This window comes from Alexandromys fortis, unplaced genomic scaffold, assembly GCF_014885135.2.
Source record: "Alexandromys fortis isolate MF-2015 unplaced genomic scaffold, M_Fortis_MF-2015_v1.1 scaffold_40, whole genome shotgun sequence".
Classification (NCBI taxonomy): Eukaryota; Metazoa; Chordata; class Mammalia; order Rodentia; family Cricetidae; genus Alexandromys; species Alexandromys fortis.
In genome coordinates, this window is record NW_026067966.1 from 1810908 (window position 1) to 1825625 (window position 14718).

The 14718-nt window shown below is 45.7% G+C and overlaps 2 protein-coding genes across 17 annotated transcripts in view; one reads left to right on the forward strand and one right to left on the reverse strand.

Annotated features, from left to right (window-relative positions):
* Trip12 (thyroid hormone receptor interactor 12) overlaps window positions 1-3301 on the reverse strand; it is a 119713-nt gene extending 116412 nt beyond the window's left edge. For 10 of the 14 annotated variants that reach the window (XM_050154305.1, XM_050154304.1, XM_050154301.1 and 7 more), the window contains exon 1: window positions 2283-2425. The gene's annotated coding sequence lies outside the window, so the exon portion shown is untranslated. Of the gene's footprint in view, window positions 1-2282; window positions 2426-3282 lie in introns of those variants that run through there. The other 4 variants (XM_050154306.1, XM_050154303.1, XM_050154302.1 and 1 more) reach the window with 2 other exon arrangements.
* The window catches only part of Fbxo36 (F-box protein 36), a 66194-nt gene continuing 54121 nt past the window's right edge, over window positions 2646-14718 (forward strand). For 2 of the 3 annotated variants that reach the window (XM_050154307.1, XM_050154309.1), the window contains exon 1: window positions 2646-3014. In XM_050154307.1, coding sequence (XP_050010264.1) covers window positions 2919-3014 — 96 coding nt within the window. In that variant the 5' untranslated portion in view covers window positions 2646-2918. Of the gene's footprint in view, window positions 3181-14718 lie in introns of all 3 variants that reach the window. The other variant, XM_050154311.1, reaches the window with a different exon arrangement.

Genomic DNA, 14718 nt, shown 5'->3' on the forward strand with positions numbered 1-14718 from the left:
GCTCTGGCTGTCCTGGAACTCACTTTGTAGACCAAATTCAAGATCCGACTGCCTCCACCTCCCCAGCGCTAGGATTAAAGGCAAGGAAGACATGGACCTCTACCACCTGGCAATATTTTCTAATTTTACAATAGCACTTTCTGGAACTGCCAAGAGTTCTCAAACTTCTAGAAAGTATTCGAAACGCTAAAACAAAATGCCTGATCAGAAAACAACGGAATGTCAGCTGAGCACACTTAAACACTTCTCATAACCCTGAAACAGTGAAGCAGATGGAAACAATAAAAGAGCTTTGCAATTCTTGTATTGGTACAGTCCTAGACAAGCAGTCATATACAAAGCCCAGCAGCAACCAAGTAGAAAACCATACCAAATCTTGGACTAAACATGAAACAAGGAGTAAAGTCAATACTGTCTTAAGATTTAATACTGAAGTAGCTACATAAGCATAAGAAAATAGGCCTCTGTAATGCCCTCCACAATTTATTATCCCTAAGTTTGTAATAACTCCAAATGCGACACAAACAAGGCCTCATATACAGGCCTCTTGCCTTTTTCTAACACAACTAAGACCTTTGTTCCCCGCATCAGTTTTTTACCCTATTCAATAAAAGCTCTTTCAACTTTCTACCACGTTGTTTTTAAGAGATGAGATTCTAAGCCTCAACTTGCCAAGTCTTTAAAAAATTTAATGCTAAAAATATCTAGAATCAAGAAAAAGAGTAAGTTAAAAAAAAAAAAAAAAAAACACCACTACAAGGCCTACAAACCGATGAAAGCCTGAAGATCGGGTGATTTGGCAGCCCAGGCCAGATCGCGAGCTCAAACTAGGGAGACAGGAGAGCGGTTAGACCACTCGGAACAGAGGGCGCTATCAACCGCCCCCCCACCCCCACCCCACCCCCACGTTTACCTAGTAACATTCCCGCCCCCAATTAACGGAGCGAGGACACTAAAACCCAGCACCCCGGCAAGAAGCTACAGCTAAAGCCTCTCCCAGAGAAAAACAAAACGTAGTAACAAACCAATCTGCTGGAAGGGTGGGAAGCCGCCCTTGCTGTTCCCCTCTTCGCCTCAGAGGTAATCAGTCCCTCCCGTCCACCTAGTTAGTCAAAAGGTGTAATTTAGCCGCCACCACCACCACCCCCATCTACATTTTCTTTCTTTCTTTTCAATTCTAGTAATGTTTCTCCGTTCTAACTAATTAATGTTATCTGCTATTCCCGAGGAAGTGAACGGCAGGAGGCTGGGTCTTAAAACCTTCGTTTTCTGAACATCCCTGGAACTTGTTTCCCTAACCAGAAACGCACTCGCTGATCACAAGGAAGAGATGAACTGACGGACAAACGTGTAATAGGTTTTATGTAATCCACATATATTAATCGCCTGACTCGCTTTGAATGCTAATACGATCGGGATGACAAACGGCCCACCGCCCTCTCCCGGGCCCCGGTTAACCTCTGCGTCCTATGCCCCTGCTGGTCTTCTCCGAGGATGCTGCTTCCCTCCGCCAAGTTTCTCGGCCTCTCCCGCGGCCCCTGCCAGCCCGACGGGCACGTCGTCGTTTCTCCCTCAGCCTCGACTTCCCCGGCTGGAAAAGCCTCCCTCCTCCCCGCGCTGGCTCGCCCGGGCTCGCCCGCCCCCAACCGTCCCCCACAACAGGAAGACCCTTACCGCGGCCCAAAGTCACCCCCGCCTCTCCCTCCTCAGACCCTTGCCTCCCAACAGTTGTCACTCGAGCTGCTCCTTAGTTTCCATTTCCGGGCCATCCACAGCCCAAAACCTCCCTTTCCCTGTTTCCGGGCCCCCCGTCCCATTTCCGGGGAACCCTTTGCCGTCTTCACGCCCCCACCTGCACTTCCGGCCCCCCACTTTCTCTCTTCCTAGACGCCCTCCAGGCTCCAAAGACCACTTCCGGTCCCCTCCCGCCCCCCGCTGGGCTCCCCCAGACCCGCACGCCCTACCCAGGTTCCGCCTAGGGCCTTCCTCATCGCGGGAGGCCAGAGCGGGAGGGGGAGGACCCAGCGCTCCCCCACACACCCCGAGCCAGTCGGCCCCGGCTCCTGAGGCCGCGGGGCTCGCTCGAGCGCCTCACCCGTCAGCCTCGGGCTGGTCCTTCCGCGGGCCCGCCGCCAGCGGCGGCAAGTCGGACCGAGAGCCGCGTCGCCACGATGACACGAGCGGGCTGCTGGCGACTTTCGGCTCAGGCTTCCCAGGCCTCCTCATCGCCTCCCCCCTCCCCCAAGGCCCAATCCCGCCGCTCCGAACGGCGTCCCAATTACCTAGTTAGGCCCCAAAGTCTCCGGTCCGGACTCGGTGGCGCGACGGCAACTTCCACGGGCTCCCCCCACCCCCCCCAGCGGCGGCGGTGGCGGCGGCTTGTCGTCCCTTCAATTATCAGCTGAGCCGCAGCACCGCTCCGCTGTGCGCCTCCGCCCGCGCCGCCTCCCTCCCCGCCCGCTCGGCTCCAGCCGGGGACTACTTTGCCCTGAGGCCCCGGCCTGCGGGATCTTCCGCAGGACCAGCCCCGCCACCTATTTACAGCCCAGCATATCGCCCCTCCCTCCCCGGCGCTCCGCTCCGCTCGGCGAGCAGCCTCGAGTCTCCTTCCGATCCCTTCAAGGGACCAGGAAGGGGACTGTGGCACTCCACTTGGTATCCCTCCGCTGGGGTCACCCCCGCCCCTCCGCGCTAGCAGGAACTAAATTCCACTTCGGGTCACCCCGGGACCTGATTGTAAAAAATTCACAAAGCAGGGCTCCTCGTGACCCCTGGTCAAGGAAACCACCACACCAAGTTAAAACCCCCAGTGCCAACTCAAAAAGCGGGCTTCGCTTTAAACTGGGGCTGCGGCCCCCTGACCCCTGTCAAGCCCCGCCCCTTCCTGGTTGTCTTAGCGACGGCGGTGGCGTCCCAAGATGGCGTCGTGGCTGCCGGAGACTCTGTTTGAAATTGTAGGACAAGGCCCGGCGCCGAGCAAAGACTATTACCAGTTGTTGGTCACTCGGACTCAGGCAAGTGCGAGCCGCGGGTTCCTGTCTCTCCTGACCCCCTTTCCCGCCCGGCCGGGCCCCGCGATGAGGCCCGCTCCAGGCAAACAGCCACCGTGGCCTGCCGGAAGCGCCGCGTCTCAGCTCACAGCGAGAGATCTCCCCTCGTCACCTCGGCTCCGCGGCCTGAGTAGGTTCTCTCCCCGAGGCCGTCTTGTCCCTGGCGAGCCTTCCTTGCCGTCCCCCCTCCCCCAGTGCCGACCGCTTCCCTTCCTACCTCCCGGATTCCTACCCGCTGCGTTCCCTCCGCGCGCCGGAGAAAAACAGGCGTCCCTGCTTGCGTGCCGCCTCACCTCAGCGTGGGAAGGAGGGAAAGAAAGACTCAGCCAAGTGTCCCAAGGTGGAGCCGGCAGGGGGAGAAAGGGACGGTCTCTTCCAGGGTAGGACTTAATCCTGGGGGATTTTTTTTTTTTTTTTTTTTGAAGAACCTCAAGGTGGCCTCTACAATTACCACATCAAAATTCCTCTTTCTAACAGGAATGACTGACTGAACGTTCTTTCCTTACCTTACTGGAGCCCCTTCTATCCCTTTGAAAGTGTGTGGGGGGGGGACAACAAAAATGTTTCAGCTGCTCTGCTCATCAGCCCCACCCATAATGACATCTGCTCCACAACAATAAGAACGAGGATTATGTTATCGCTGGAGTAAAGTAACCCCGGGGGCCTTTTTTCCTCCAAGTGTTTTGGTTGTCAAGGGTAGGTTTTGGATAACGTATTGCGCCACGAGTTACTCTGGTTGATCTGGGCCTCCACTGAGAACACTGCAGATTCCTGGCCGAGCTTATCCAATCATTAAGCTGTTCATGTACCCCCAAATTTTAATAGGCCATATTCTTATAAAATTACGTTTAAAAACTTGTATTAGTTTGGGTCTTGGTGATGATTATCCCATCTATCTTTGTTCCAGGAGCCGTCAAACAAAAGCGTCATGAATTAATATTTCTTTTAACCTGTAAAACAGTAATGATGCATGCATTATACCTAATAATCCTGCAAATGTAATAGCCTGTCTGTTTTTAATTATTTTAACTTATTAAGAATTTGACAGTAAAGATTTTGAAGGTTTTGGTTGGGTTTATATGTGAAGTTGGTGTTGGTTTGGTTTCTTTGTTTTTGGTTTGAGACAGGGTCTCACTATATAGCCCTGGATGGCCTGGAACTCAATGTGTATACCGAGCTGGCCCTGAACTTAGGGAAATCCACCTCCTCTGCCTCTTGAGTTAGGCAATGCACCAACCTTGAGAGGTGAGGGTTTTGTTTGTTCTGGTTTTTTAAAATATTATTTTATGTACATTGGTGTTCTGTCCATGTTGTTCTAGAAGAGTCTTTTTGTTTTCTTAATCCCAGTCTCCATTTCAAGTCATTTCTTTCATAGTCCTATGACTTTTTCTCCTGTGTGAGGGTTTCAGATCTTAGAGTAACAGGTCGTTTGAGCTGCCATGTAGGTGCTGGGATTTGAACCCAGGTCCTCTGAAAGAGCAATTAGAGCTCTTAACCACTGAGCCATCTCTCCAACCCTGAGATAAGGGTTTCATTGGGTGGTTTGGTGTTACTTTGTTTTCCTTTTTTTTGGCCCTGTGATGGGTAGAACCCAAGGCCTTCTGCTTGCTAGACAATTTTACTACTGAGCCAGATCTCCCCCATCCGTATTAGCTTTAAGATCTATGATCCTGCTGGAGAGATGGCTCAGTGGTTAAGAGCTTTGCCTGCTCTTCCAGAGGTCCTGAGTTCAATTCCCGGCAATCACATGGTGGCTCACAAGCATCTGTAATGAGGTCTGGTGCCTTCTTCTGACCTGCAGACATACACACAGGCAGAATATTGTATACATAATAAATAAATATTTTAAAAAAAGATCTATGATCCTAATAATTCTTCACTCTTTGTATGACTGACTGCATCTTTAAAATTGTTCTTTTGAACATTTTTTTCCTTGAAGGTCTGGTGTCACAAGAGGGTTTCTCACCCTCACTCAGCCTTACCCCCAGGGGTGTCTTAAGTCTCAGTGAATTGGGAATATCTGTCTACATGCCATCCTCTAATTAATCTGCTATGTGAAAACTACCCAAAATATTCTTAACTTTCGTTTTCATTTTAAAGACAGAGTATCCTGTGGCCCAGACTGTCTTGAATTCCTGATCTTTCTGCCTCTGCCTCCCAAGGGCTAGGATTATTACAGACATGAACCATAATGTCTGACATTCTTAAAAGAAGAGGAAGAAAAGAAGAAGGGCCGCAAGGAAAGAAAGAAATCCTTTTTTTGAGCCCAGAGGGTGGTGGCGCACGCCTTTAATCCCAGCACTCTGGAGGCCACCGAGGATCTCTGTGAGTTCAAGGCCAACCTGGGCTATGAGAGCTAGCTCCAGGTCAGGCTCCAAAGCTACAGAGAAACACTGTCTCGAAAAACCAAAAAAGAAAAAGAAAGAAAGAAAGAAAGAAAGGAAAGAAAGAAAGAAAGAAAGAAAGAAAGAAAGAAAGAAAGAGAGAGAAGAAATCCCTTTTCATTAACATATAAACCTCTGTTCTTTAAACTAGGAATAGTGGCACAGACCTTTAATTGCAGCACTAGAGAGGTAGAGACGGAGAATCTCCAAGTTCAAGGCAAGTCTGGTCTACATAGGGAGTTACAGGCCAGGAAGGGATACATAATGAAGCCTTGTCTCAAAAATTAGTAAGTAAACTGTTTTTAAAGGACTCTTACTTGAGGCCATATTCTTTTTTATCACTCACTCAACACATAAAATCCCTCTAAAGACCTAGTCCAGTTTCGTTATCAAATACACTACAGTTCTACAAGGAAGAGTTCACTTCAAATCTGATTAAGTTGCCCTCTTTTCAAAATAAAATTTGTTGTAAAAAATAAGTCAAAAGGGTCTGGAGAGATGGCTCAGCATGCTCTTCCAGAGGACCCAGGTTCAGTTCCCAGCACCCCCATGGCAGTTGTCTGTAACTCCAGCTTCCAGGAAACCAGACACCCATGGCAACGCACCAATACACATAAAATAAAAATAAATTTATTTTTAAAGTGTTATATAAAGAAGTCTAAAATAATTTTTTTTGAGAGGCAGTGGTGGTATATACTTTTAATACCAGCCCTCAGGAGACAAAGGCTGACAGATCTTGATGAGTTTGAGACCAGCCTGGTCTNCCATGGCAACGCACCAATACACATAAAATAAAAATAAATTTATTTTTAAAGTGTTATATAAAGAAGTCTAAAATAATTTTAGTCTTGAAATATACTTTGTCTAAGGACAGGATAGTTTTTATAAGTCTATATACAGGAAATGGAATACTTAGTAAGAGGTAGCCTGGCATAAGTATTTAAAAACTGTCCTATAAACCACTCTCTCTGGAGAAAGCCATGTCTCTCTTCTCTGTGGATGCCCAGTTTAACCCTTTTTAAATCTTTTTTTTTTTTTTTTTGAGAGGCAGTGGTGGTATATACTTTTAATACCAGCCCTCAGGAGACAAAGGCTGACAGATCTTGATGAGTTTGAGACCAGCCTGGTCTATAGAGGGAGTTCCAGGACAGCCAGGACCACCAAAAAAAAATTTTTTATTTATTTTTTTTTTTTTTACTTGCCTGGTATAGTGTAATCCCAGTATCTGGTAGACAGAAGCAAAACTATTGAAAATTCAAGGCCAGCCTGGTCTGCAGAGCAGTTCCAGGACATCCAGAGCTACATAGACCCAGTCTCAAAAACCACAAACCCAAAAATTAAGGCCTTGTGTTCCAGGCATAGTGGCACACACCTTTAGTCCCAGCACTTGGGAGGCAGGCAGACGGATCTGTGAGTTCCAGTACAACCTGGCACTATCTCTTGTGCTAGCAGGGCACTTGCCACTAAACCTGATGACGTGAGTTTGATCCCGGGGACCCATACGGAGAGGATGGACTCCTACAAGTTGTCCTCTTCGACCTTGACTTTCTCATGTATGTTATGGTCTTTATGTGCTCATGTTCCCCCTCCACATACACACACACCAAGAGAGAGAGGGGGACTTTAGTAACCTTGAATTCACAGACGTCCCCCCCACCCCACCTCTACCTCTTGAGAGCTACTATTGAAGGCATGTACCACCATCACTATACCACCTAACCATCTCAGTATTCTGTCCTCAGAGTCTCTGTTTAGTCCAAGCTGGCTTCAGACTCGCCTTAGTGGTGGAATCGCAGACATTCACTAACCATACCTGGCATATGCTTTTATTCCTACAGAGGCATTCTCAGTGAATAACTTAATGCTATAAAGCACATTCCTGACCTGGCGGTGGTGGTGCACGCCTTTAATCCCAGCACTCGGGAGGCAGAGGCAGGCGGATCTCTGTGAGTTCGAGACCAGCCTGGTCTACAGAGCTAGTTCCAGGACAGGCTCCAAACCAAAGCCACAGAAAAACCCTGTCTCAAAAAAACAAAACAAAACAAAAAAAAAAAAAAAAAAAAGGCACATCCCTGTAATCCTAGCACTCAAGAGGCTCAAGAGACTGAGTCAAGAAGATTTTAAGTATAAGGCCTTTGTGGGCTACATAGAAAGTCTGGGGCCAACTTGGCCTACAATGCAAGACCATCTCTAAATAGAAACAGGTCTGGCATGATGGTTAAAGGCACTTGCTGCTCAACCCGATGACCTGAGTTCAACCCCCAGGACCTACATGATGGAAGGAGAGAACCAAGCCCCCAAAGTTAGTTTCTGACTTTACATATGCACCATAGTACACACACATAAATACACACAAATAAATGTAATTTTAAATTTTATAATAAAAAACTTTCAAAGCATAGCTTGAGGCCAATGCAGTTCTATTCTCTAATCATGCCTTTAATATGATAATCCTAAGACTTAGAAAGACGAACACATTTTTCTTTTGCGGGAGTGGGATAGGGAAGTAGATAGGGCCTGTCTCTCTCTCTCCCTCTCCCTCTCTCTCTCTCTCTCTCTCTCTCTCCATATATATATACATATATATATATAGACCATGCTAGTCTAGACCAAGAAACCTTGATTTCACAGAAACCACCTACCTTTACCTTGAGTGCTAGAATTAAAGACGTACATCACCATCAGCACCACCACTACACGTGACTAATGTACTATATTTTTAGTTTTCTTTTTTTTCTTTAATTGTTGTTTTAGTTTGGTTTTTGGTTTTCAAGACAGAATTTCTCTGTATATCCTTGACTGCCCTGGAACTAGCTGTGAGGACCAGGCTGGTCTCAAACTCATAGAGATCCATCTGCCTCAGCCTCCCAAGTGCTGGGATTAAAGGCATGTACCACCTGGCTAATGTACTATTTTCTTTTCTTTTTTAAAAAATATTTATTTATTATGTATACAATATTCTGTCTGTGTGTATGCCTGCAGGCCAGAAGAGGGCACCAGACCTCATTACAGATGGTTGTGAGCCACCATGCCTGCTCTTCCAGAGGTCCTGAGTTCAATTCCCAGCAACAACATGGTGGCTCACAACCATCTGTAATGAGATCTGATGCCCTCTTCTGGCCTGCAGGTGTACATGCAGGCAGAACAGTGCACACATAATAAAATAATAAAAAGAAAACATTAAAAAAAAAAGAAAAGAAAAAGGAGGAGGGGAGAAGGCGGAAATTTTTAATTAAAAAAAAAATGTCCCATTCATCCGACACCTTTCTGTTAGATGGTCGATACTATTCTAGAAGCTGGGGAGTTACCAACAGCAGCCACATTCTCTCAGGCAACCTTCGCTCTACTAGCAATGTTAAAGTTAATGTGATTGACTTACACTTTTTTCTCCTAAAGAAAAACTAGACATGGGTACCTCTACTTAGCCCAGGCTGACCTTGAACTCAAGATCTCCCTGCTTCAGACTTCTGAGTGATGGAGTTACAAGCATGAGCCCTTCCTTTCAGAAAGTATAGTGCCCAGTGCTTATATCATTTACAATCTATTGCCAAGTTAACGGTATAGATGCTTTAAATCTGTGAATGCAAAGAAAGCCTAGAAAATTGCTCTATGTGATTGTAGCTACTATTGCCACAAATATGTTGTCTTCTGGGACAGAAGGTGTAGCCCATTAGTAGTGTTTGCCTATTATAAACAGGGGCCTGGGTTTGAGCCTCACCAATACTCCCATGCATACAAAATTTCGATCTTTCTTGTTTAGTTTTTGTTTTCCAAAAAGATTTTTTTTTCCAACAAGTGGAGGTAGTGGTACACGCCATTAATGCCAGCACTCTGGAGGCAGAGGCAGACAGACCTCTCTGTGAGATCTAGGCCAGCCTGATTTACAAAATGAGTTCCAGGACAGCCAGTGCTGTTACACAGAGAAACCCTGCCTCAAAAAGCATCAACAACAAAAGATGGTTCTGCTCTTCCAGAGGATGCAGAGTCTATTCTCCACCCACATAGTGACTGACAACCATCTGTAACTCCAGTTTCATGGCATCTGATGCCCTCCTGAGACTTCCTCAAACAACAGGCATGTCCGTGGTGCACATATATACCTTCAGCCAAAACATTTATACACATAAATCTAAAACCAGAAAAAAATGTGGTGGGAGGGCATTGAGACAGCATCTTTCTATTCTGTATGTAGCTCTGGCTGTCCTGGAATTCACTATGTAGACCAAATTGGCATTAAAGGCATGTGCCACCTTATCCATCTGTTTATTTTATTTTTAATTATGTATATTAAGTATAGTTGTGTTGGGGTATGGTGCATGGAGTTACAGGTAGCTAGGAGTCACCTGACATGGGTGCTGGGAACCAAATTCTGGTCCTCTAGAAGAACAGCAACAGCAAGCACTCCTAACTATTGAGCCCATTTTTAAAAAAATTACAAGTTCTATCTTCTAAGACCTGAAGAAAGCTCAGTGGTTAAGAGCCCTGGCTATATTCTTCAAGAGGATCTGGGTTCAAGATTCAGCACCCACATGGCAGCTCACAACTGCCTGTAACTCCACCTCCAAGTGATCCAAAACCCTCACATGGACATACACCGGGCAAAACACCAATGCACATAATACATAAAAATAAATAAATCATTTAAAAATTTGCTATATTCTTTCTCCTCAAATGGAAACGTTACTTAAGGTAGCCAAAGCCTGCAATTTAGGTTTATTGTAGAAAGTTTTAGAAACAATAATCATGTACTAAGAGATGGTTGATTCCACTTCTTGCAGCTAATATAAGGGATGGTCTCAGGCATGCCGACATATAATGGTCAGTCCCACAGATAAAAGGAAAAATTGGGCAATAATGTGGTCTCGCTTATCTATTATGGAATCCTACTCAGAACTACAAAAACCTGAAGATGTAGGAATATAGTTCCCTTGATAGTGTGCTTACACTAGCTTGCACAGAGCTCTAGGTGTGGTCCCTAACACCGCACAAACCGGGCTTAGGGGCACACACCTGAGGAGATGGAGGCCGGAGGATCAGAAGTTCAGGGTCATCTTGGCAGCATTTTTAGGGCAGGCTAGGGTACATGAGGCACTGTTTTAGCGCCCATGCCTAAAAAGAATAGAAAAAAACTAGAGTTATTCTTTCTGCTTTGTTGAATATAAGACATGGGAAAATAAAGTAGGAGCTGGGGTTATGGCTTAGTGGTAGTCTGCTTCACTGAGAAAAAAAAAAAAAACACGATAAAGTATTACACTGACTAGGTTGATTTGGCCCCAAATAAAGGGATTTCTCTGGTAAGTTGAAGTCATTCAATAAGCAATAGATTGCCTATTTGGGAGGTAGATGGACACAGTTGACTTGCTAGTGGGTATTTTTCCAAGAGGACCCAGGAATCTGAGAATCATGTGTTTCTGGACCCGAACCTCACACACACAGTCCCCGGGAGCCATGCATACAGGTGGAGGAGAGCACAGAGCAACTCCACTCTTCGCTTCTGCCTATTTTTTCCCATGTCCTCCTGGGAAGTCTGCATATGTACCAGCTCCAGTGTCCAGTTTACCCACTGCCTGTCAGCCACAGCCCAAATGTTTCTACCTGCAAACTCCAGTTCAAAAGTCAGGCTCAACTGTATTCGCTCTGCTCCTTGTCTGTGACTTACCGAGCCTATCCTCTGCTTTTTGTGTGACCTCCTTAGCCCTTTTCCCCTTCTTCCCTGTAGCTGAGAACATTGAGCCCAGCTCTGTCTATCCCTCCTGGGGTGTTTCCATTTTACCTACTGAAGTCATTCACATCTTCCTGCTCTTCCTGACAGCCACAGCCGCAATAAACGCACCCTTCCCTACCCCACTGGTTGGGTCAGGTGTTTATAATAATAAACTGCATTATTCTTCTATTCCTCATGTCTGACACACTTTAGAAAAATGGCTCCCAACCCTGTGACACTCCAGGATGTACCTAATTAGAGTTGTGAAATGGCTTTTAATCAGAAATTTTAAATTCCTTTTAAGTGGCATAGGGCACTTTGGGGTGGAAGAGGCCCAACTAAATGGATTAAACTCTTGAAAGTGTTCAGTGTGGTCCCCATCCTCACTTCAGAATTCCATAACACCTGCACACACACACACACACACACACACACACACCCGCCACGCCCACACACACACCCCATATCTCCTGCAGGTGAGATGTTCAGCACCTGTGAACGCCTACTCAATCTGCTCTCACCCCACGTTGCCACAGTTCGGCTGCATAATAATGTGGGGCAGTAGAACATTAATTGGGAGTCATTGAATCATGGATCCTTTGAGTCCTCCTGCTTCCGTGCAAGCTCTTGACCTGGGGCAAGGCTCTTCCTTTATCTGGGCCACAGTTGCCTCATCAGCTACTAAGGTCGCTAGACTTAAAAGATCACTAAGGTTGAGTGTGTCGCTAAAATACTCTTTCCTATGACAGTGGTGTTCGATCCTGGAGAAAGCACTAGATTTTTTTTTCCTTAGAATAATCAAATTGGCAAAGATTTCATTTGGTTGCTGGGTGGCCTCCCTCACCTCCCTAATGTTCCATTTTCTTTCATCTGTGAAATGAACAGTTCTACCACGGCTGCTTTACAGAACAAGAGTGAAATATCTTGGAAAAGTCACTCAGGAATAGTGTTTCTCAAAGGCAGGTTTCATGATCAAGATTGGGGGACCCTGCATGAAACAAAATTATATTTGCTTCTTTCTGGGACTTCTCAGACGTTAAAATCCTCCTGTGAAAAGAAGACTCAGTTGGCGTATAAAAGAGGATGATGTCAAAGAGGTGAATAGGATGCGGACATGAAGAGGTCACAGTGAAACCTAGTGCTTTGCATAATGAATACATGCTAATAAAAACAGAACAAACCCCCAGAGACTTCAGTCACATGACCCTGGAATCTCCTTCCCTGAGGCTCTTCAGGAGCCTGAAATGTTCTTTGGAATATAGCAGGAAATACCAAAGGAGCCAGCATTACCTTTTCCATGAAAAGAACTGGAGCTCAGTTGCCTGTCAGTGATTTTCATTTCCTTGCTTATTTTCACAGTCAGCTTATGCCTCCACAAAAATAACAAGTGATATTTTCCTTGGTGTTGCACTTAGTGTATGGATAAATTTTCATTAACTGATATCTTTTGTTAATACTGTATCTAACTTTCTTTTGCAAGGTATCTAAGTATGAAATCTTACTGGGTGATAGTGTAGAAATCATAGATTTGTTTTCTTAGACATCTAGGTGTTTCTTTTTTGTCATCATTTGTATAACTGATAATTGCTTCTCCAAATCGTGTGTCCTGTTTCTACTTATCATTGGGTGGGTAACACTAATGATTCCGTATGTTACGCAGGCACTCTACTACTGAGCCAAACCCCAGCTCCCTGAAGTTGACTGGTAAATTCCCTTCTGTCTAGTGATCTTGCTAAGTCAGCTACTAACTCAAATCGTTACTTGTAGTTGTCAGATTTTCTATGACTAGTCCATCTCATCTGTAAATGATACTTCTTCTTTAACCATATTTAGTCGCTATCATTGAGGGGCAGGGTGCTCTGTAAGAGGCTGTTTGGGTTTCGGCTGTTTTCTAAGGTATATATTTTATGGGTCTGAGTGTTGGTCTGCATGTGTGTGCCTGGTGCCCTAAGAGGCCAGCAGGCGGTTTCTGGAGTTACAGTCTGTTGTGAGCCATGCATGGGATGCTGAGAACCAGACCTGGGTTCTTCACAGGCACAGCAAGTAATCTTAACCTTGAGCTATCCCTCCAGCCCTTCTTTCTTTCCTTTTTTTTTGGGGGGGGGCTCAAGGGGGTCAAGACGGGGTTTCTCTGTAGCTTTGGAGCCTGTCCTAGAACTAGCTTTGGTAGACTAGGATGGCCTCTCAGAGATCTACCTCCCTCTGCCTCCCTAGTGCTGTGATTAAAGGCACTTGCATCGGCCACCACCACCCAATTTAGCGAGCTTTTCTTTACTTAAATTGTCCCACCTACCTTTTGCCTCTGGGCTTCTTCCTATCTTCTGTTATCTTTCACTCTTAATCCAGGGCTGGGTGTGTGACTGGGTGGCTACGCACTTCTTCCTCCCCAACCTCCCTCAGTCTCTCTTTTTTAACTTCTATTTATTCTCTGCCAGCCCCACCCATCCCTCTCCTGCTTAGCCTTTGACCATTCAGCTCCTTATCAGCTGCCTATTTATTTTTTTAATATTTATTATTTATTATGTATATAATATTTTTTCTTGCAGGCCAGAAGAGGGCACCAGACCTCATTACAGATGGTTGTGAGCCACCATGTGGTTGCTGGGAATTGAACTCAGGACCTTTGGAAGAGCAGGCAATGCTCTTAACCACTCCAGCCCCCTCAATCAGGTGTTTTAGACAAGCAAAGTAACACAACTTCACAGAGTTAAACAAATGCAACATAAAAGAATGCAACACATCTTTGCATCTTTGCATCATTAAACAAATATTCCACAGCATAAGCAAATGTAACACACCTGAAAATAACATTCCGCAACAACTTCTGGTTCCAGAGACCTAAGAATCCACATGGCGGGATAGCATTGCAGCAGGCAGATGTGACAGTAGAACAGAAAGCTGAGATCCCATGTCCTCAACCACAAACATGAAGCAGATACAGGGAGCTGTAAGTAGAGGCTGTATAAGCTCACAAAGCCCATCACCAGGAGAGATGTGAGCCAAGATCTGCTAGTGATTTTCCTGTCACTGTGAGGATCAACTCACCTGCAAATGCAACCATTGTATAGGGAAAAGGAGCCAGCCAGCAAGTGAAAAGGTGAGGTCTGAAACATCCTTTGAGCCTCTCGAACCAGCCAGACTATAAGCAAGCCAATAAGAATTTTTTTTGTTGTTGTTGTTTGTTTTGGGATTTTTGTTGTTTTCTCAACTAGGTTGAGAGGGTTTTCCACCACCACAAAACTTCCTGACTTTCAAAAAGTTTAGGTCAAACGGCCAACCTGAAACCAGGCATGGTGACACATGGTGTTACATTAGATCTTAGCACTGGGAGTCAGAGATGGGAGAACTGCTTTGCATCTGAACCTAGTCTAAGTTATAGAGTAAGGCCCTGTCTCCAAAAAAATAATAATAAAAGGGAAAGCAATTGGCTACCCTCATTTGTTCAGCCATATAGCTGGGGAAACCCAGCTCATCTACAAAACTAGGAGTGCCCGAGTCAGCTCAGGTTGGAGAGGTGGTTGTGAGGGCAAAATCACTAATCCCCCCAACCTGATAATCCCATGAAGCCATGTAAAAAGCC